Source organism: Podospora pseudopauciseta, chromosome 6 (assembly GCF_035222475.1).
Source record: "Podospora pseudopauciseta strain CBS 411.78 chromosome 6, whole genome shotgun sequence".
NCBI classification, from domain to species: domain Eukaryota; kingdom Fungi; phylum Ascomycota; class Sordariomycetes; order Sordariales; family Podosporaceae; genus Podospora; species Podospora pseudopauciseta.
This window is the reverse complement of record NC_085895.1, coordinates 2679495-2700268: the sequence shown is the minus strand read 5'-3', so window position 1 is coordinate 2700268 and position 20774 is coordinate 2679495. Positions and strand designations below refer to the sequence as shown.

The following is a 20774-nucleotide window of genomic DNA, read 5'->3' as shown; positions in this document are numbered from 1 at the left end:
TTGAATTGCATACTGCAGAACTGTCTATCTACGCCAGCCAGTTCCTCCGTATATATAGACCTGTGGACCGTGGACCGTCGTCTTGTATACGGTCCTCGGTCCGCTCCGTATTGGCCGATACTGGACCGTGGACCGTGAGCCCCGCCGCGGTCCCCGGTCCCCGTCTTATTGGTCCGTCTGATCTCCTGGACCGTGGGCCCCGCCCGATGGCGCGGTCCAGTCTTGATTGGTCCTCGTGGCCCCACTGTCTTCCAGAACCGTGACACTACTTAAGAATAGATAGAACTATCGACCTAATACGGCGTAATTTTTAGTAGCTAAATATAAATTAAAATATCCGCGAATATATATGTAGGTACCGAAAGTACTAACAGAATAAGAACCTCCGCTATAGTACCTTCGGATTACTCTAACTAATAGAGATCCCTTAGAAACCGTGGAGAGCGATTTCTATAGACTTTATTACAGACTTACTATTGTCCTTTAAATGCGACTCGATCTAGGTTATTATAGATATATTTACGAAGATAGTATACTTTATACTTTTACGTATAGATATAAAGAAAACTAACGACTTAATCCGGATTTTCGCGCGCGAGTATTAGCGACTTTACGGCGTCCCGGCAGATATTATTTCCGACCGAGACTTACGCTTTACCGCTTATTTATAGAAGGACTTCCTAAAGTTCGTTAATATTAATAGTCGTATAAATACCGCCTTCCATCCCTAAATAGATAGGTAGATAGAGATCGTTAATTAAGAATTAGAGATATATCTTTGTACCTTTGTTAACTACGAGATAGCTAATTGGAATAAATTACTTCCTATGGTAGAATTCGCGTATAATAACGCTTATAAGTTAACTATAGGCATATCGCCTTTCTTCACTAATTATAGTTACTACCTTACCTTTAATAACCTGTCCTCGAACACTACCGTCCATAACTCCTCGAGTAGGCTATACGTATATTAGATGACCTAAGTTTATAAGGAAGCGTAGAAATTACTAAAGGACGCCCACACTCGTATAAAACGGTAGGCCGATTTAAAGAGAAAAGAAACCCCTTTATTTAAATAGGATTAATTAATAATGCTAAACGCTAAATATATTAAGACGCGACGATCCTTTAAGAAGCTAGATAAGAAGATACTGGGCCCGTTTAAAATCTAGAAGGTAATCTCGCCTACCGCTATCCGACTAACTCTCCCTAAGTACTAGCGAATCTACAATACCTTTCACGTCTCCCTTATCGAGCCCTATCGCGCTGGCGGGCAGGCACTGCCTGACCCAGACCAGGTCCTGCGAGAAGCTACGCCGGTAGAGGCAGAAGACTACTAAGTGGAAAAGGTGATGGATTCGACCCTGATGGGTGAAGAAGTTAAGTATCTAGTTAAGTAGGAAGGTTGGCCTCAAAGGAAACACTGGACGTGGGAACCCTTCGATCACTTCTATAGCGATGGAGCCAAGGCGGCCTTATAAGCCTTCCACGCGCAACACCCAGACAAGCCCAAAGACCGACGAACGGAGGCCTGAAGCCATCATTAAGCTCGTAGGCGAGTATAAGAAAGGGGGAGATGGTGTCAGACGGCAAAAGTCAACCACCCACAACCACCACCAATAACACTGTCGATACCACCGCAAGGAGGGGTAACTGCACGTTGTAAGCCAGTCGTCAAAGTGAGGCAGACAATCAGAAGCCATGGCGGTTATTAAAGGAAGCCCACTGGCCCTGTATGATATTGAAGGACTTGGCAGCGGCCTGAGGCCAACAAGGGCACGGGCCAGGCAAGGGAGGATAAAATACGCGTTCAGGATCACCAAGACTGTATTTCCTTCTTCATCTTTCAGTATCACGCTCTTCGAGGCCATTGAAGATTATTAGCCTGAATTGAACCATGAGTTCCAAGCCCTGATATTGCAGCCCTTGTCACAGTATTACTGACAACACATTATTCCGAGTTGCAGGATTCAGAACACAACTCCTCAATTCGTCCTACGCACGAGCTATTACAAACCTCGCCAAGTCTTACTTCCACCCTAAACGAAATGGGCGTTCTGGTTTCTCTCCCTGGTTGTTCGCTACCATGCGGGTACTCAATTCTGCTCATTCTCATGTGCCGTTGTGGCGTTTGACACTCAAAGCTTTCCAAGTAATTCCCTAGAATCAGCCTTTGAATCCCGCATCTCCGAACCATCGACCACAGTTGATCGGACCCAGCTACCGCGGCCAACTTATCGCTGGCATTTGGGGCAATGGGTATGGTAACACTGTCTTGTGAGCTACGTTTCCCACAATATGGTATCTTATTCACTGATATGCATTTCGGGTAAAAGGTGAAGACGGGTATGATAGTTCTGTATTGTACCTCGAGAGACAACTCGACGACAACCAACCACAAGATTGCATCTTCGAGATATTCGGCGAATTATTCAGCTTGATTGCGACACTAAGGAACTCACATGGTACCGCAATGACCAAGTCCGATTTAGCGCAAAATTATGGACCTGGTTATCCCCATGGGCTTGATGTATAGTGTTGTTTTCATGATTCCAGTCCGTCAAACACATCAACACCAGCCATCACTAACACAGCACGCTTGGTATATTATCATACTCTAGGTCCGACGCGTCTACAACTCTCTGGATATGGCCGCGCGAATTTGGCTGATGTTCGGCTTTGCCTCGGGAGATTCCAACTTTGTCTGGGATGCCGACAAGACACTGCAGCAAGCCGTAATGGCCACACTGGGGCCACCATCAGCACCACAGTACCGATATGTCATCAGTCTAGGCAACACCGACTACCAGACCAACCCAATGCACGATCCACAAGTTGCAGTGGAAACAATGCCCAAGTTTCTGGGCATCATCGACAAGACGAAGATGGAGGACCAAGTAGGGCATAACATTCGAGCAGTGCTTCCAAAACAAATCGCATGATTTTTGCTCACCAGATATCCTCGCACCAGGAACCAGTACCCATACCGAGAACTCGCTGAAGAAACTTCAAAGACCCTGGCTTTGCTCATCCCCGACACGGACATTGACAACCTCCTCTGGTTTCAGCGAAAGCTACATAACGATGAAATGCCGTGGCCTGGCTATGTTCGCAAGGTGCGAGGTGTTGACCCCAGGGCCGGCACACAGCTGCTGTATCCCCAAGAAGTACCGCCCCATACTCAAATGTTGGGTGACAGGATCAATACTATGTCAAGACAGGTCGACGGTTCAAGTTCTGGAAAGCTCGCCTTCTAATCTTGGAAGAGACATTCAATTGCACAGTACCACGGACTATTTGCGGCTTTCGGTTTGACAAGCGAAACAAACGCGAATACTTTACCATTTGGTTCGTCGGCCTACGCCCCGTCTTCGTAACCATCGGGCTGATCTTCGCCATTGGAGCTTTCATTGCAAGGATCTTGCAATTGAACGCAGCTCAGGAGGCCAACAGGTTTGCGAGTATAACTGCTAGTCGACAGACTCCGCTGCCGGTACCCAATATCTCAGCGGGCAGGTGGATTGCTGTTGTCTAACTATGGCATACAACAACGAGACTTCAACGGCCGTCGTACTGGATGCTGGTCGAGAAACGTCTTCACTAGTGCAGGCCACCATCCCCTCAGCATCCCCAGGTAGTCCCCATGAAAAGATTCTGAGCATCAAATCTACGACCTCTCACATGCATCAGCTCCACGGCCGCTGAGCCAACCGTGACAACCCTCTTTCCGGCGGATCAACCCATAACATCAACCACCTTTAGTCTCCCTTGATAAGGTTCCAGCATAGGAGGTCTCTAGAAGAAGGAAGAAAATGGAACGTCAAGCTTCGCATTTTTCTCTTCATCAGTTGTTGGAGATGGCAGTATGATAGGGGGTAATCGCTCGATGGTTCAATCAAGCGGTTGCCATGGCAACTGTTCAGCGGTAACTTACGTCAAGAAAGGGGGGGTTTGGACATGCAATTGCCCCTGGGTTTGTTCACAAGTTCTATGAGGCGAAGTTTCATGCAAAAAGTTGGCTATCTAAAAGCTCGTGCCTTTTATGGAGAAAGCATATGTCAGAGGATGTCGGCCTGCTTTTTTGAAACTGGTCCAGCCCTACGGCTTTGAGGACGGGGCTTTTAATCTCGGGTTAATGAAATGACAGGGATTAGCCAGTTTAGATCCAACGCTGTGATCTTAGCGAAGGGGCAAGCTAGACGCCTCGTTCCGCCTCCCAGGAATCCTTCGAGTCTTCAACACGGATATAAAAAAAAGCGTCCTCCTCGCCCTCATCTTCTCGGCAAAGCTGAACCATATCCAAGGGCTACAGCTTCGACATCTAGGAAAAATGAAGCCCTTCTCCTCCGTGTCAACCTTGCTTCCATTAGCGCTCCTCGCGGGCAAGACTCTCGCTGTTGGCTGCGCCCAACACACCTTCGGCGTATGCCAAGACAACATCGTCCACTGGTACGACCCCGACGACGGTCAAATCTGCGACCCTCACGACTGCGGCGGTGGCCGCGCCCCCCCTAGAAAAGATGTTCCCGGTTGCGCTTTCTACACCGGCACCGAAACCCTCAGGACAGAGGCTTCCTACATGCCGTGCTTCACCGCTGGGAAGCTTGTCCTCACCACGGAGGGGCCGACTGTCAGTCCTACGCCCCTTCCTACTGTGATAGAGTCCAGTTCTACGGAGACGATCGACTCTTCGACCGGCGCGCTTACACTTTCCGAGTCACAGGCTACTGGGAGTAGCTCAGTTCCTTTGGTGACGACATTGACGACTTCTACGTCGGCGGTGATTACTGATGGGCCGAGTGTTGGGGATGAGGAGGAGGTTACTACACCGATTACGACGACGGCGACGGGGAATGGTGGGAGTGTTGTCGGGGCTGGTGGTTCACTGGTGCGGGTCTTTGCTGGGGCGGTGTTTGGCGTTGTTGCGTTTGTTTAAGGGGGGGTGGTTGTTGGTGACGGAACTGAGTGGGTGGGTGAGGTGAGATGGTTAGGGAGATAGACACACGAGTATCAAAGCAGAGATGGATAGTTGACTTCCAGTGTTTTTGCCTACTTCTGGGATACCTGCTGATATTCCATGTCCCATCTTAGACTTGTGCTGGACCAGGTTGGGCGAGCCGTAGATGCTGATAGGGACATGTAGGTCTCTGTAGTCCATGTAATCTCCACCACAACGACGACCGTGGCAGTGGACATCTGCAGTACTGGCGCTGCCAGAGACGATATTGCGCCTGGAGTTCCAGCCATAATGGTGCAGCAACATGCTACACATCCACCACCAACAGAAGCCGCCGTGAAAGGGGACAAAAATGAAGTTGTTTCATCCTTGTTCTTCCCGGTCAAGGGAAATGTATTGCCGCTTTTGGACTTGGGTGGGGTGTGTAGTTAGGAGCAGCGCTGCCTCTCCCACCCTACCCCCCTGTCAATTTCAGCTTGGAAAAAATGTGTTTGATTTCGAAATGTCCAAATTAACCAGCTTAAGTTCGAATACCGAATTTGCAAATCAAGGTAAAGGCCTAGTTGAATCGTGATATAAACCAACATACTGCTTATACTACTACAGTTCTGTTAAAAGGATATGAGCTACATACCAGCCTACGGGCCCTGTAAGCGGTCGTATTTATAGTACACTTAGTGCAGCGGAAGTTGTCACTTGATATCTGTAGCTCACTGCTGGGGTACTGGGGCTACAGAACTTTATAGGCACTGTAAAGCAAAAGAATTAGTGGGTAACCTTCTGTATTTTCGTGCTAGCTGTCACGGGTAGGACAGGTGGACAGGTTGATGACAGTAGTATTCAGCTAAACTACAGTCTGAGCTCTATTCCATCGGTTACGGGCAGGCTCTATTGTCAAGACGTAGCTCAAAGAGCTACAAACAGGTCTGGCGGCAGCGAGATGCAAAACTTTTTTAGTCGCATTGGCCCATGCTCTGCACGTGCTAAGCTCCATCAGTGGATCAACGACGGTCACGATGCAACCGCTGTGGCAGATGTTGACATCCTTGATTTTCCATCTGGTGAAAATAAAGAAAACGTGGAGATTTTTGCTGGTTTATTTATGATTATTGCTCCTACTCCGTTCTACCCTAAAAAGAGTGTGCCGGTCCTGTTGATGCTATTTACATAGGAAAACCGTGCCTTAAAGCTGGGTGAAAAATATATAACGTTATCGGTAACAAACAGGAAACAGTTATTAAAAAAGCCAGATAGTTGCAAAATAAGGAAAGGCCCCAACAAGGCCTTGAGGGTTAGATGTCCTCGTCTTCCGCTCCAGCCGCCGCCTCCACCTCTTCCTCTCCTATGAATATATCCTTCTATTTTAATTCCAGTTTCCTCGCTAAACTATATTCTATTAAGCGGCGGAATCCATCAGCCAACCCAGACCTTTCCTAACAGCCTTCGGTTCCGGGACCCTATACCTTATAGTATAAGGCTAAGATCTCGGTGCGTGCGATACTGCTTGTTGGCCAGGATCTAGGCTTCGGTAGTACTAGGTACTATATAACGAGGTGCTCGACTGTTTTATAGCCTTCTCCGCAAGTACAGTAGGGAGTGGCTAGGTCTGGGATTTGCTGCTTCAATAGGAAGTCCCGTAGACCTATTGCTCCTGTACGAGCCTGGACTAGTAGAGAGCTCTAAGCTTTAGTTAAATCCTTATGTTTCTTTAGGGTCTTGTCTGTGAAAAGCATCTCTGGTAGTCCTTCGTCTACTATCCTGGTAGGTCGGCCTTCGACCTGTTTTTTCCAGCAGTTTTCCCATACTTAGTACAGTGCTACCTTTATCGTTGGTACCGGGCGCTCTCTCTGGCTCTCGCTTTGGCTCTGGTTCTGGCTAACCCACTGGTTAGCGGTAATAACAATTCTCTCAATAACTGTGGATTCCTGTTAATAGACGGGTCTTTAGCCTAGTCTCCGTCTTTAGAAGCGTCGGTATATCCTATTACACGCTTCTTAGACGAGCTGCCCTAGTGGGTGCTTTAATGCATCTAGTCCTTGCCCGCTGTGTAAGCATGGGTTCTGTGGCCGGGCTTCAAAATCTGCCAGTCTCTTGTTGAGGTATAGGTCCAGTGGTGGTATCCAGGTTTCGGTTTCCAAGTTTCTGATTGGTGTAGCCTTATATGCTCTAGCTACTATCCTGAGGTTCCTTATCTGAGCCTTCGCCAGCCTCTTCGCCAGACCCCGTGGTTGACCTCGAGTTGGAGTGGGTGTGTGGTAGTTGACAGCCCCATAAGCTATGGCGCTTCTGATGCACTTGGTGTATACCTCTCGCGCTCTGATGAGGCCTGGGCCTCAGGTTTTAGCTGCAATCTTGGATAGTGCGTAGTCTTGAGTCCTCAGCTTTTCAACTACCTTCCCTTTGTGTGCTCTCCAGTTTAGTCTCCAGTCTAACCATATGCCTAAGAATCTGTCATAAGGCTGTGGTTTAATTTCCGTACCGTCTCGACTCGCTGGCTAAGCTAAATTATTAAATAATTTATAGGAATCTGCATTACCTTATCTATCTATATGTAATCTAGAATTTGTATGTAGTGGGGGGGAGATGTGCCATTATCCGGCCATTCGTTGCGCTCGAAGCCTCCTATAGGTTGGCATTAAAAGGCTCTTCGTACTTAGTGTACTGGGGGTCTGCTCTATTCCACTATATTTGTTAGTCTGTTAGTTACCCTTTAAGTCCTTCATTCAAGCTCCTGTGCCATTTATTCTTTTTAAGAGGAGCATGCCCAGTTCACTATATCGTGCTTTGGTTCAAAACTTCATTCCAGCTAGGTAACTCTTAATCTCTGGAAGACAAAGGCCACGCGTTTGATCAAAGAATATAAAAGACCAGATAAACGCCATCAAATATCCCCTCATAACAACTCATAACAAATACAAAGAAGTTCACGCATACCCCTTTAGCAAGCCCTCAAATAGTACTCCAATCCGTCTCCGTAATCCTTACAAACATATCCTCATGCAACTTAGTCAAATACGCCCTCTCCTTGACCGGGTTCTGCACATTGACAATCTGAAAGTCAAAGTGCCTTAGCAACTGTGAAGTAAACCTCGTAAGCAATCTCTCCTCACATCACCACATCACCACACCCATCAACTTACCTCAAAGAAAATCTTATTCAACTCCATCAGCGCCAAGTTCTTGCCTGCACAAGTCCACCTCCCCGACCCAAACAGCATATCCAACGCCTTCAACATGTGTGCCTTCCTCTCCGGGTCCGCCTCCAGAAACCTCTCCGGTCTGAAGATATCCGCGTCCTCACCAAAGATCTCCTTATTGTGCGTCAACGAGAGGGCGTTATGTCCGATTTCCGTTCCTGCGGGAAGGTACATCCCGTTCACAGTATCGCCGCCCTTGGGGACGACCTTGTAGTGGCCAAAGGTCAAGGGGGTGCCGATCCGGGAAGCTTCGGTGATGATGGCTTGGAGGTAGGGGAGCTTGAGGGCTTCTTCGTTGGTGATGGGGGAGGAGACTTTGCCTTGCTGCAGGGCTTCTTTGATCTCCCTCTTGAAGCGGCCGTAGGCTTGGGGGTTGGACATGAGGTAGAGGATGGTGGAGCGGATGGTTCCCTGGGATGTGTCAGTTGTATTTTCTCATGCTGGGTAGTGATATAACTAACCGCAGAAGTATCGGAACCCGCCAAAATTACAAGGAGTGCCTCACCCTGGCATTCCATCTCTGACAGTCCGTTGCGAATGAAGCCGCTCATCATGTCCTTTTGCTTCAAATCCTTGTCGGTAAAATGCTCCCTAATGAGCTTGTTAACGTAGCCCATGACCACTCCCATCCCAAACTTATCGCCTGGCTGCGGTCCAAACCATCTCAAAAGCCCATAGCTTCCGCCAAAGAGGTACCTCAACGCAGGAAGCTCCATTATCAAGAACATCCACACCAACCTGTCGTCCATCGCCACACACCAACCAAGTACATCGATCCCCTCATCCAGATGGCCCCACGGGGTCCCAAAGAGCAGCTTGGAGATCACATCCAGTGTAAAGAACCGCGAGATCTTGGAAAAGTCCGTCTGCACCAACTCCCCGTTCCTAGAGACATACTTTCGCTTGATCAAATCCACAAGTCTCACCAGTTGGGCATCAACGACACTCTCCAATCCACCCTCTGCCTCCCTCCCGGCGTAGGGCCCGGCAGTCTTGGACTTGATCGCGTCATGTTGAGGGGTGTCGATCAAAGTCCCCATATTGGTGGTGTCATGCTTGAACTTGCCGGCCGCGTACCAAGGGGATCGATCATACTTGCTCCTGGCACCGTTGGCCCTGCGGAAGATTTCGGGATCGCTGGTGACGACGGTGCCCGGGGCAGTCAAAACGAGGGGGCCATACTCGCGGAGGTTGATGTAGTTTTCTTTGACGTGGCCGGTGGCGATGGTGTAGACCTGCCAGATGTAGGAGAACTTGGCGACGAAGGGGCCGGGGAGGTGGCGGTAGCGGTACCAGGAGATGAAAGCGGTGGTGATGTACCAGACTGCGAAGGAGCCTGCTGCGAGGGTGAGGGCGGTGGTGGGGTCGAGGTCGAAGTTAAGGTTGATCAGGTCGTCAAAAAAGTCCATTTTGCTTTGATCCTGGGCCTGATTGAGAAAGGCTTGACAGGAGGGACTGGATCTTCAAGATAAACTCCACAGGCCAGGGTGAGTGGTCTTCTTGTACTCGAAGCTCACTGCCTTCTAGTTTCACATGGGTGCTGCTGCAACCTCCATCCTATACCGACCTCGCCACAAGGTCTGCCTTGCTGTAGCCAAGACGAGGAGAACATAGTCTTATATCTCACCGGTTTCCTCGAGAGCTGCAAAAGATGCGAACCGACATGGTAATATCAACATATAGTTCCATGCATGTAAACTAGGTGTAACGTCGCACCAGAGAACCAACCGCGTTTATGTAACGCTGCGGCTTCTCAGAGGCCCCCACGGTGTAGATCGTGAATAGAATCAAGGCCATAACTGCGCCACTACTTCGAATTAGGAAACCAGTGCGCAGGGGGGTTGTTCAAAGGATACACAAGCTCACCTCGCTGCCGCCCTGTACCCTTGAGGCACATGTTGTTGCATATCGTGTAAGCGTGATTCATGTCGGGGACTCGCGAGGATGGGGTGGAATACGACTTCATTTTCCCCGGGTTGCTTGATATGTGGACCGGCAGTTGACTCTGCATTCGCTGTAGACGTGGGATGGCGGGGTACCAAGGCAGAGATAGGCGGTTTGCGACTCGCTGCCTTGAATTGGCCAGACAGAGATGCTTGCCAAGGAGGGTGGAACGGGATGTGAAGAAAGGACAACCAAGTGCTGAACCACATTTGCATTTCTCGATCAGTAATTGCCTGTCTGCAGCATGTCAGCATGCTAGTTAGTATCACGCCACTCACCAATCGTCCCCGGCAAGTCGCTCATAATGAATCACAATGACGGGGGATCGTCGAAGTATCTATTTATCAGCAGTGTTTCACAACATTGGTTTTGCGACTCAAACACACAAGCCGTCATCATACCCGTTTGCACAAGTTCGTTGCATGAGTACAATTATATTCTACCCACTGGCCCGCATAAATCTCACCAACATGCCTTTCGGCAGGGGATAAGACAACCCCCGCCGAACTCCATCGGCATGCATATGCACCACCCGGGCCGCGTCGTCAGCAGCAAAGATAAGACAAACGCTGTTTCGACAGCGGGAGAAGATCTTAGCTAACCATTATAAAGGCCTCTACCCCACAACTTCAGCGATGATCTGATCTCTCTGTCCAGGCCCGAAGTTACCAACTCCCTACTGCAGAGCGAGGATCCGCCAAGATAACAGGGTCTTGGTGTTCCAGTCCCCGCAGTGATGCCACATCACACCTCTTGTGAGGCACGACACTAACACGACTCCAGCTTGAAGATCTTGAAGCTTTGTACCTATAGATAGCGACATAGAAGCCACAATCCCATTTCCTGCTCTCATGCTCTTCGCCTCTCCGCATGTCTACCTCCACCAAAATGGACCTCCTCCTCTTTCCTAGCGATGGCTCCAACCCTCCCCCTCTTGTCCTCCCCTGCCTCCTTGCCTCGTTCACAGGCTTGCTCTACCACGCCTGCTACTTCATCCATGGCTTTCACGACACCTCCGCCCTTCGCATCATCCTCTTCCACCTCACCTCGTACCTCCTTCTCACCGTCTACGCAACAGGCCGCCTTTCCCTCCTCCCAGGTTTACTCCTCTTCACCACCCTATTCCTCTCCTACCTCACCGCCCTCTTCACCTCCATCATCATACACCGCCTCTTCTTCCACCCCCTACGCCACATCCGCGGTCTATTTTTGGCCAAGATAACCAAGCTCACGAGCCTGTACGCAGCTCGCAACGGCCAAAAGCACCTCGAGCAAGCGGCCCTGTTTGAAAAATACGGCAACTTTGTGCGCGTAGCCCCTAACGAAGTCTTTATGTGTTCGGTCGAAGGGATCAGAAAGATCCACGTGAGAGACAGCGGATGCAGGAAGCTGAATGCCGGAGTCTATGATGTTATCCATTCCGAGGGGGAGTATAACCTCGACTCCATTATGACGAGGGAAGAACACGCGCCTCGGAGAAAGGTGGGGGAGCGGGCGTTTTCTACCAAGGGCGAGTACAAAGCGTAGTAGTAGATCATTGCGGGGGAGAGCATGTGTACTGATAGAATTTGTCTTTTATCGTTGGCGATCCACGAGCCGAAAACACGAGAGGTCTGCCATACCTGGTTGGCAAAGGTTGCAAGCTTCAATGGTAAACCGATTGACACTTCGTTGTTTTCGCTCTTGATCCCTTTTGATCACATGGGGAAGGTTGGGTATTCGCACGAGTTCCGATCGATTGAAGCCGGAAAGGAACACCCGATGGCACACTTGTTAGAGAGCATGTTTGGAGAGATTGGACAAATGGGAGAATTGACGTGGCTACTTAGCATTGCCCAGAATCTGAAGCTGAGCAAGACAGCCGCCGAGTTTGACCAGTTGACAATGTTGATGGCTGATAGGAGGGCCGCGGTAAGTTAGGACTGTGATACTGTTGGTCTGAAGATGAACAAAGCTGACACAAGACCGAAAAACAGGCGGAAGACAACAACAAGGGCGACATCCTGCAGCACTTCCTGGACGACATGAGATCCGAAAAGTCAATTGCCTTTACCAACAAAAACATCTTGTACTCGGACGCGGCTTTGGTCCTGACCGGAGCGACGTAGGTCTTTTTTTCTCAGAAGATATTCTTCGGTGACTGATCTCCATCATTGCAGTGATACCATCGGCGCCGTCCTCGCCCACCTGTCCTACCAGCTCGCCAACCACCCCCACTACCAAGACCTCCTCCACGTCCAACTTCAAAAGGCCTACGGCAAAACCATCCCAGACGAATTCACCAACCAAGACCTCTCCAAAATCCACCTCCTCGACGCCCTCATCAACGAAACAATGCGTGTCAACAACCCGATCGCCAGCAACGACCCCAGACAGACAACCCCCCGAAGGCATCACGGTCGATGGCGTCCACATCCCCGGGGGCGTGGCGGTCCGGGTCCCGGCGCACGCCCTCCACCGCAGCGAACAGTTCTACACCGAGCCAGCTCAGTTTAGGCCGGAAAGGTGGCTGGACGACAACAAAGTGTATGTCAAAAATGCCGAGGCGTTCATCCCCTTTCTTATCGGCCCGAATAAATGTGTCGGCAAGAGGATGACCATGAGCGTCCTTCGGCTTGTGATGGCGTACACGGTGTATAACTATACTTGGGAGAAGGCGCCGGGGGAGGATGGGAAGAGGATCCGAACGGAGTCGAAGGACAATTTGATTTTGATGGCTGGGCCTTTTGAGGCGGTGTTTTTGCCTCGGTGATGAGCCGTAGGTGTGGTTGTGGGGTGGCAGGTGATGTAGACCTAGATGGAAGAGGACAATTTTCAGGGCGTGGGACTGGTCAATTACGGCCCTACATGTATCTACATTTCAACACAGTTGGTGGTTTGAACATTGTCAACCTCATAGATGTCGAGCAATGGATAAGTTGTTGGGCCCTCTGGAGCAGACAGAGCAGGAGCCACCGGCCGACCTGGAAGCACCTGCCTGTTTCCCTCGCCAACCACAGAAGAAGCCACAAAGCTCGGAATGGAGCTTGGGCCTTTTTCATGTTGAACTTTGATCTGCTCCAACTTCTCAATCGCAAATGTGCAGCATCGTGCAGTTCTCCCCGACCTCCACCAGCTCCAGTTGCGACTCCTGTTTCAACCTGCAGTTACAGGAGCTCCTAAAAACTGCTTCTCTTTCTTTTTGTGTCATTCTTTCATTTACGACTACGTTGGACCTGATTGGAATACCTTACGAACTCGAGTCGGCTGGTAATGGACTGGAGTTGGCACTTGTGGACGACCAGATATCGATCGCAGTGCGCGTGTGCAGACTGAGGGAGCGGGTGAAGGCGGTCATGTGGAGGTCCAAATACCGGTTGGACGGGGTGGAGTTTGAGAAGGCTCTGAGGGATAGGGCTTGGTTTGATGAAGAGATGGAAGAGGAGTGACTTGTGTCTGGTTGATGGAGATTGGTGTGAAGCGGGCTCATCTGTGGGGTTAATGAGTTGGTTCTGTAGGACTTGAAGGGTGTAGTAATACGTTTTGTACAAGATCTTTCGATGTATTGCCCCCTTGGCACCTCGAGTCCTAGTTTCATTTCCTGCGCTAAGCCGTCGAGTAGTATGTTCTTGACAACATGTAGAGCAGTGTAAGAACTCGAGCGCCGTGATACTTCCCCCTACACTGCAGGCAACGCCCGAGGCTGAGGTAACGCCTCTAGGCGAGATCAACATAGCCTCTGGATTGTCGATATATTTCTTCAATTTCCATCCTCATGACGTTGGTGTCAAGCCTTTTCATCTTCTTCTGGGAAACGCTCTGTATTTTCACGGCTGTCGGCCGACCATTTGTGGGCTCGCGACGGATACACATGCCCCAGCTGAGGAGGCCTTGTTGGTTGCTCAGCTAGCTTACACAAGCTCTCCGAGATTCATTGCAATGTCTGATGCTGCGGCTCGAGAGCACTGGTATAGCTACGGACAGGGTTTAACTTGTCACCACCTGCTCTGCCGTCCATCTAAGTTCAGGACAAGAATATATGTCAACAATCATCTAGGGGCAGAAACAAATCAAATTTGACAAGTGATGCCTGCCATTTAACAGGTAATAATATTACTGGAAAATGACATTGCTGGCGCGACAGTCGGTGTATTCCCGCCGTCAATTTTCAGTCGCAAATCCTTGTTTAGACTTGTAGGAGGAGTTCCGAAGCCTCGAAGGGCTACTCTGGTCGTCTCTAGGTGTGGTAGTAGCAGCGGCGAGGCGACACTAGCGACCACGCTGGACGATTTGTAGTGGGACATGATGGCCTTCAGCATTGTAGGCAACGGTACACCCGCCACAACAACATAAGCCTGGAAAAACTCGTGCTCGAACGCACTGAACACCCCGGTGGTTTCATCCAACTCTTTATACAACCCCGTTTTCTTGTCAGAGGCCAGCGCTTGGCCCCTTTGCGTGGCCTTGCTGACCAGCTTGTCAGCCAGGGAATGCGGTTTTGCCTTGGGGGTCTTGTCCTCTGGGAGGTGGCTGGGTATCCAGTGCAGGGTGATGTTGATCTTGGTTAACACGGCCAGCTTCTACGCTGCTGTGTCGGTCTTGTTCAGGACGAGCGACCAAAGCCGGGACAAGACTGGGCTGGCATGCGGGTGCTTGCCTGAGGCGATTAGCTTCAGCACACCCTGGCCGTCGGTGAAAACTTGTAAGCTGGCTCTTTTCGGGAGAGGATGGTTGAGTGCGGCCGGGCGCAGCTGCTGGAGTGCGTGGGTGAGAGCCTAGAGGACCGCGATTGCTTCAGCTAGGTGGTTGTGCAGGACGGGGGATATAGACCATCCGCAGGCGTGTATCTCGCCATGGCCAGCATCACCGGGGCAGGATTCTTTGAATACGATGGCGTAGCCGCCACACTTTGATTGGTCCTTGGGGTCGGGGCAGGAAGAACAGTCCTTGGGGTCGGGGCAGGAAGAACATGCCGCTGGTCTCTTGTTTGCTGAGCCGTCGCTGAAGTAAACCATGTTTATGTCTCCCAGAGAGGAAGGATTGTTCCAGGAATGTTGTGCGGTGCGGATCGGGAGGAGAGGGATGTGCGATTACCCTCGATTACGACGGTGCATGTTATCTCTACCGTAAATATTGTCGCGAGTAACATAAAGGCCGAATGAATTGTTTGGGGGTTGCTTTTCTGTGTTCCACACCCCAAACAAGATACCTCAGGGGCACTGTGAGCTATCATTAAGCCCCCATCAACAATCTTTTAGGGCTTGTTGCTATCTCCAAAAACCTGAAAACTCGCTTTCAATGTCGTTTGAACTACCTTACAACACCTTTTCACTGTCTTTGAAGGCCTTTGTATCGCATTTCAACACTTGTGTTCTATCCTTTGGCTTTATTCACGTTGTGCAGTGCTGTTTATTTGAGTTGTTTGTGTTAAGGACAGGTCTTAAGTTTCTCATGAAGGTGTGGGACCCTCGGTTGATGATATGTTGAGAGGTGTCAGCGGCAATAACATTCGCATTATGAACCTGAAATGTTGCCAGTACCATTCAACTGGTAGATAAGGCTCCCCCACACAGAAGAAATGGCACTGTAGACTATCATTTAACCCCTATTAAACCTGATACATAGCTATTATCATAATGTGAGACCAATTCATGATCTTGCAAAGTGAACTTGATCATCATTTCCAATTAGCTGGCTTTTCACGAGTAGGTATACTTGACAGCCTTCTTATATTCCATAGAATCCATTGCAATCTCATTGTTCAAAACAATGTGCTTCCACATGTTTGTTCACCAATATTTACCTACTGTTGTTTATTTACCATGTGGTGTGACATGTACAGTCAATAGCCACTGCTATTCAGACCAAGGGATTGGTTGCTGAGCCATCCAAGTTTGCGGGTTTAGCTCAGTTGGGAGAGCGTCAGACTGAAGTCCACTTCAATCATTAATCTGAAGGTCATGTGTTCGATCCACATAAACCGCATATTCTTTTGCACAATTTTGTGGAATTATCTGCATCAAATGACGATTCGGCAGAGCTGCCACGGCCAAAATCGACTGGGAATTGACTTGATATCACCACATTGCCACATAAAGTTGTTCTTTTTTGCAATCCCCAACAAATAAGAAAGCTCCGACTTGTATGTAACAGTGACAGTGACGGGAGTACGTGAGTACTACATCAGCGCACCAATGGCCAGGTCAATTGCCTTCATCGCAGGTTCGTTGGTGAGGCTTTTTGCTATTACCTGAAGGTGAAAATCCTTCGTGGTGTGAAGGACTTTTAGACAAATGCTTAGTTCTGCGCTATTTAGACGACAGATATGCTTGTCTCAAGTCTCAAGTCTTAGCGGCCGTTGACAACCCGAACATGAAGGAAGGCATTTAATTCTCTGAGTGGTGAAACTACCTACACTAAAAAGAGGTGGTTTGGATGCCAAGCATCACCAAACCTTCTTTGTGAACTCGGGGCACACGGCAGACTCCAACATGGAAGATACCTCACCCACGATCCATCGAAGAAAATTTTGTGTCATGTCAAAATCTCGATATCGGTCAAAAAGGGATGTTGCCTCACTTCTTTTGGGCTTCTTGCATCGGGGAAGAAACCATTTCCAGTCTCATTGTCCCAAGCCATAACAGTCTCACTCGGTAAACAACAGGCAATACCACACTGACGGAAGAGCGTTTCACTCAGGCTCATTGCCTCCTCCTGTATCAGTTGTGTTGTAGTAGTGATTGTTCCCCCTGTGTCTTAACAAATTCCTTAGTCAATAAACAACTCGGATTTTTTGAAGGGGGCATTGAGGTGTGATTCGTGAATGATACACGCCAAGGAGACCAAGCGAGCACAGACACAAGTAATTTCCGAAGCATCACGCACACCCCACCGATGCAGACAATTGATACCAAGATATCCCTGTTTTGTTGACTTTGGTTGTTGCTGCCCATCCACTTTGTGGTCCATCTGAAGTGTGGTTCGCCACAAAAATATCGTGATCCATTTCTTCGCAGACATGTGGTGCATGTGAGAAAAAAGGAAGTGAGGTCTGATTAAAAAGGTTGGGCCCGCAGTGCTGCAGAGTGCAGCGATTGCTGGCCAACCATCCTATCTCATACATGACGCTAGTCTACAGTAGGAATGGTCTGTCTGGTACAAGCTCAATCTTGGCATCAGACATCGAAACGGCTCAAAATTAGAGACCAAAAACAATCGCGATTCGAAACACCAAGATCACGACCACCAAGTTCAAATCCATGTCCAATTGCAAAGGTACACTGTTTAACTATTATTATATAAAAAAGCCCCACTCTTCACTCCTCTATTCTGTGGCTACAACTCCATAGGGTAGCCCTCATTGCTCCACTGCTGGGCGCTTCCGTCAAAGAACTTCACATTGTCGAATCCAAGCATTCTCGTGAGCACCCAGTAAAGCCCCGAGGCGTATCCGCCAACGCCGCAGCTCACAATGATTTCACCGTATGAACGAGAAGCGCCATAGCCGATTTGCTGGCGGAGCAGGGCGAGAAGTTCAAAGGTGCTCTTGAAGCTTCCATCCGGGTTCCAGACCTTCTGTGTGGGGAGGTTCTTGGCCGAAGGGATGTGGCCGGGTCTCTGAGCCCACTCTTCGAGGACAGAGCCGTTGTAGACAGCCTGGTCACGGCCGTCGAGGATGAAGATGCCCTGTCTGTTCTTGTTGATCTTGGAGGCGACGTAGTTGATGTCGACGAGGAAGCTTCTGTCAGGAGAGGAGATGAAGGTCTTGGGAACAGGGACGGGAACCTCGGTGGTGCTGGGAAGAGACTCGGAGGTCCAGGCAGGGAATCCACCATCCAGGATAGCAACACGGCCCGTGGAGAGACCGGCAAACTTGAGGGTCAGGGCCACACGGGGCCCGGCAGCCTGAGGGAAGGCGGGAACACCGACGCCGTTGACGAGAACGATCTTGGTGGCGGTGGATGGGGAGTTTCCCACGCCGATGGAGCCGAGGAAGGCGGCGAGGTCATTGTACTCTGGGAGCTCGAGAAGGAGATCGCCGGGGCCCATCTGAGACCAGGCGGAGATGGGCTCAAAGGGAGCGCTGATACTGCCGGGGATGTGGGAAACGGCATACTCTTCAGCGGACCGGAGGTCAATGACCACCATGTCGAGGTGCTGCTTGCATCTGTTGAGCCACCATGGCGAAACGATATCACCAAAGAAGAGGCATGCAAGGGGAGTGATGGCACGGTCTTCGATCTTTTGGGCGTTGCTCGAGAGAGCCGCGGCCGAGACGGAGGGGAGGAGGCCGGCAATGGCCGGAAGGATAGCCAGAGAAGGCAGCATGATGGTTGCAAACCGGGGGGCTAATAATGAGGAAAAATACGCGTACGGAAGCGACCGAGTGTGCGGAGAGAGCTGCAGCTGGGGGAGAAATGAGTGACTGAAGCTGGAAGCGACTGCTGCAACAAGATGAGAAGGTTGAAGGGGGTGGATGTCCAGTGCTATTTAACCTGCCCGGTCACCGTCCGCTGCCGAGCCCCAGTTCCACGTGGTAGTCGAGGATGTTCGCCGGAAAGGAGAGGAGACGGGTCTCGTCAGGTCCCCGGATATGGTGACGCCGGCGAGCAGAATCCAATAGCACCCCGGGCTGATCCTCTTTCTTCCAGGCAACGTTGCAATGCAACTCGCCGATGACAAAGACTTTTGGGATATATCGTCTTGTCCAGTCCTCGTCATTTGGTTTAAGAAACAATGGACAAGACTTGGAAAAGGTCAAAGACTTTGACAAACATGGAATAACCCCCTCTTAGCGGCTCGACCACCTGCGCCAACGATATGATGGCCTGCAGACATCATTAAAATTTCCGCTGCAGCTGCATTGCCGACAGTACCACGCATGCTGTTGGCGAAGGCAGTGAGCTGCACTGCGACCCTGAAGAACTTCGCTTTGACCAGCTGCACCCCGCCCACTGCTCACCTCGGCAGTCTTGGAAGTGACCTCGACGAGGAAAATGAGGTTAGGTTGTGCTAATTACCTAGTGCTATAATGCCACAACAGACCCGGTCCGAATACCCAGGGCATGGCGAAGAGGAACGTGGTGCTGGCTATCTTTCACCACCAAAACAAACGCAACGATATCAAACGCGAATGAAGACCAGGAGAAGATTGGGTGAGTCGAGAATAGTATACCAATGTGACCTCGAGCATTGTTGGTACGGGATGTGGGTCACATCAGAAATGGAATGCATGAATATTATTTCTTATCCGCACTCATCCTGCCATTGCCTGCCCCGAGTTTTGTCTGCCACTCTGCCTCGACTCGACCCCAGTCCGAGCGGCAATCAACAAAAGCAATTCACGTCCCGGGGGCTTGTTGCCAGGAAAAAGGGAGGCCTTCTGGACCTTTTCAGTTCTTTTTCAGCTTCCCCAGCCTTTCTTTAGTATCTGATGACGCTGATTGGCGGGGAATGACCGTGGCTGGAAAAGAAAGAGGGGTCCATTGCGGCTGCAGGGTTAATGCTAGCCTAGACTGTGGGGTGAAGGATCAGTGGCAGGGTTCAGAATCTGAACTTTCGCGGAATTTCCCATCCCATGTCCTTGCTTGACCGAGTTGACGATAAAAGGGACCAGCAACTCTGCATGTGTCAAGGCTTCTGAGAGGAAGGCTGCACGAGGCCAGCAACAAACTGCGTCCCTTCTCTTTATCTGAGGGCAGCACCGTAAGGTACCTTAGCTTGCCACTTCGCAGCCTTCTCGCCCAGCCCTCGGCTGGTTGCCCTCTTTGGGATCATCATGCCATCAGCTAACAAATAAAAACACGCCAGGGGCTTCCACGAGCACTCTGCTCGGAGGTAGCTTGGCAGGAGCTATCTGTTTCTAACACGCGTTGCTAAAAGTCTTGTCTGTTTTGCCTTGTGAGCGTGATGGAAACAAAACGTCGTCCGAACTCCTGAACGATAGGCTAAAATCGTAGTTGAACGGATACCGTGGAGCATATGGAGAGAAGCCCTTGCCAACGCCGTTATCGCATCGGCATGCGAATCTCCAGCGTCCTCCACGCAATCCCACGTGTGTCGGAGCTTTGTATGGACTGGGTTGACTGTGCAGCTTGCCATTTGCCATTGGCCTCTGTTAGCATGGACGCAAATGGAAAGGGGGTAGAGTACACAACTTCCAAAAGGGTAAGGAGGAAAAGGGGCCGCCCTGCCTCTGCCAGCATCACTTCAATGTGTGACTGACACTTCTTCATTCATGTTGTATTCTCTGCAGTCGGCCGGATGCAGCAATCATGTTATTCGGGGCTCTTTATGCAAGCAAGGTGAAGAGATTGCTTCTTATCCTTAGTGCTGTCCATTGGCGGATTGACCGTTGAGATCGAGGTCCTGATTTTAGCCTGCCGACACTGCGCACGGTGTTTGCCCGGTCTTTTTTCTCTTTCAACTGGCCGATGATCTCCATTCTACCTGCCAGATAGTGTACACTACAACACACAGTCCTGTGGAGTGTCTAACGATAGCTACCGGCAATTCCTGTGTTGTGCTGCTGAGACTGGTGGGACGGCAAGAACGCAGTTTCCCGACCTGTGACATCCCGGACCGAGACAACCTCTCTGGTCTGCCGTGCCGTGCCGTGTTGTTGTTGCTCTTGTTTGCGGCAAGTCAAGAAACCGCTGCAGAAAAACCATCCCAAGTGTCAGAGAGACGACCGAGCG

At 50.1% G+C, this 20774-nt stretch overlaps 5 protein-coding genes and 1 non-coding gene across 6 annotated transcripts; 3 read left to right on the top strand and 3 right to left on the bottom strand.

Annotated features, from left to right (window-relative positions):
* Positions 1-4140: 4140 nt before the first annotated feature.
* Positions 4141-4988, top strand: QC763_606210 (uncharacterized protein; the record flags this gene model as incomplete). Its single annotated transcript, XM_062914460.1, is given in 3 exon segments — positions 4141-4173; positions 4184-4630; positions 4724-4988. 3 exon segments carry the CDS (start codon positions 4141-4143, stop codon positions 4934-4936), a joined length of 693 nt encoding a protein of 230 aa, XP_062763131.1. The 3' UTR covers positions 4937-4988.
* A 2736-nt stretch (positions 4989-7724) lies between these two features.
* QC763_600010 (uncharacterized protein) lies at positions 7725-10506 on the bottom strand. The gene is made up of 3 exons (XM_062913860.1): positions 8616-10506; positions 8098-8565; positions 7725-8032 (listed from the first exon to the last, which is right to left on the bottom strand). Exons 1-3 carry the CDS (start codon positions 9561-9563, stop codon positions 7907-7909), a joined length of 1542 nt encoding a protein of 513 aa, XP_062763130.1. The 5' UTR covers positions 9564-10506; the 3' UTR covers positions 7725-7906.
* Positions 10507-11095: 589 nt separating this feature from the next.
* QC763_0095730 (uncharacterized protein) lies at positions 11096-11625 on the top strand (the record flags this gene model as incomplete). The annotated part of the gene is made up of 2 exons (XM_062906312.1): positions 11096-11147; positions 11198-11625. 2 exons carry the CDS (start codon positions 11096-11098, stop codon positions 11623-11625), a joined length of 480 nt encoding a protein of 159 aa, XP_062763129.1.
* A 72-nt stretch (positions 11626-11697) lies between these two features.
* Positions 11698-12850, top strand: QC763_0095720 (uncharacterized protein; the record flags this gene model as incomplete). The annotated part of the gene is made up of 4 exons (XM_062906311.1): positions 11698-12009; positions 12075-12202; positions 12258-12436; positions 12459-12850. The coding sequence occupies exons 1-4, from the start codon at positions 11800-11802 to the stop codon at positions 12848-12850; spliced, it is 909 nt and encodes a 302-aa protein (XP_062763128.1). The 5' UTR covers positions 11698-11799.
* A 3123-nt stretch (positions 12851-15973) lies between these two features.
* On the bottom strand, positions 15974-16062 carry QC763_0095710. The gene has a single exon. It is a non-coding gene; the product is annotated as a tRNA-Phe (tRNA).
* A 1350-nt stretch (positions 16063-17412) lies between these two features.
* Positions 17413-18405, bottom strand: QC763_600030 (uncharacterized protein; the record flags this gene model as incomplete). The annotated part of the gene is made up of 1 exon (XM_062913861.1): positions 17413-18405. The coding sequence occupies one exon, from the start codon at positions 18403-18405 to the stop codon at positions 17413-17415; it is 993 nt and encodes a 330-aa protein (XP_062763127.1).
* Positions 18406-20774: the final 2369 nt, after the last annotated feature.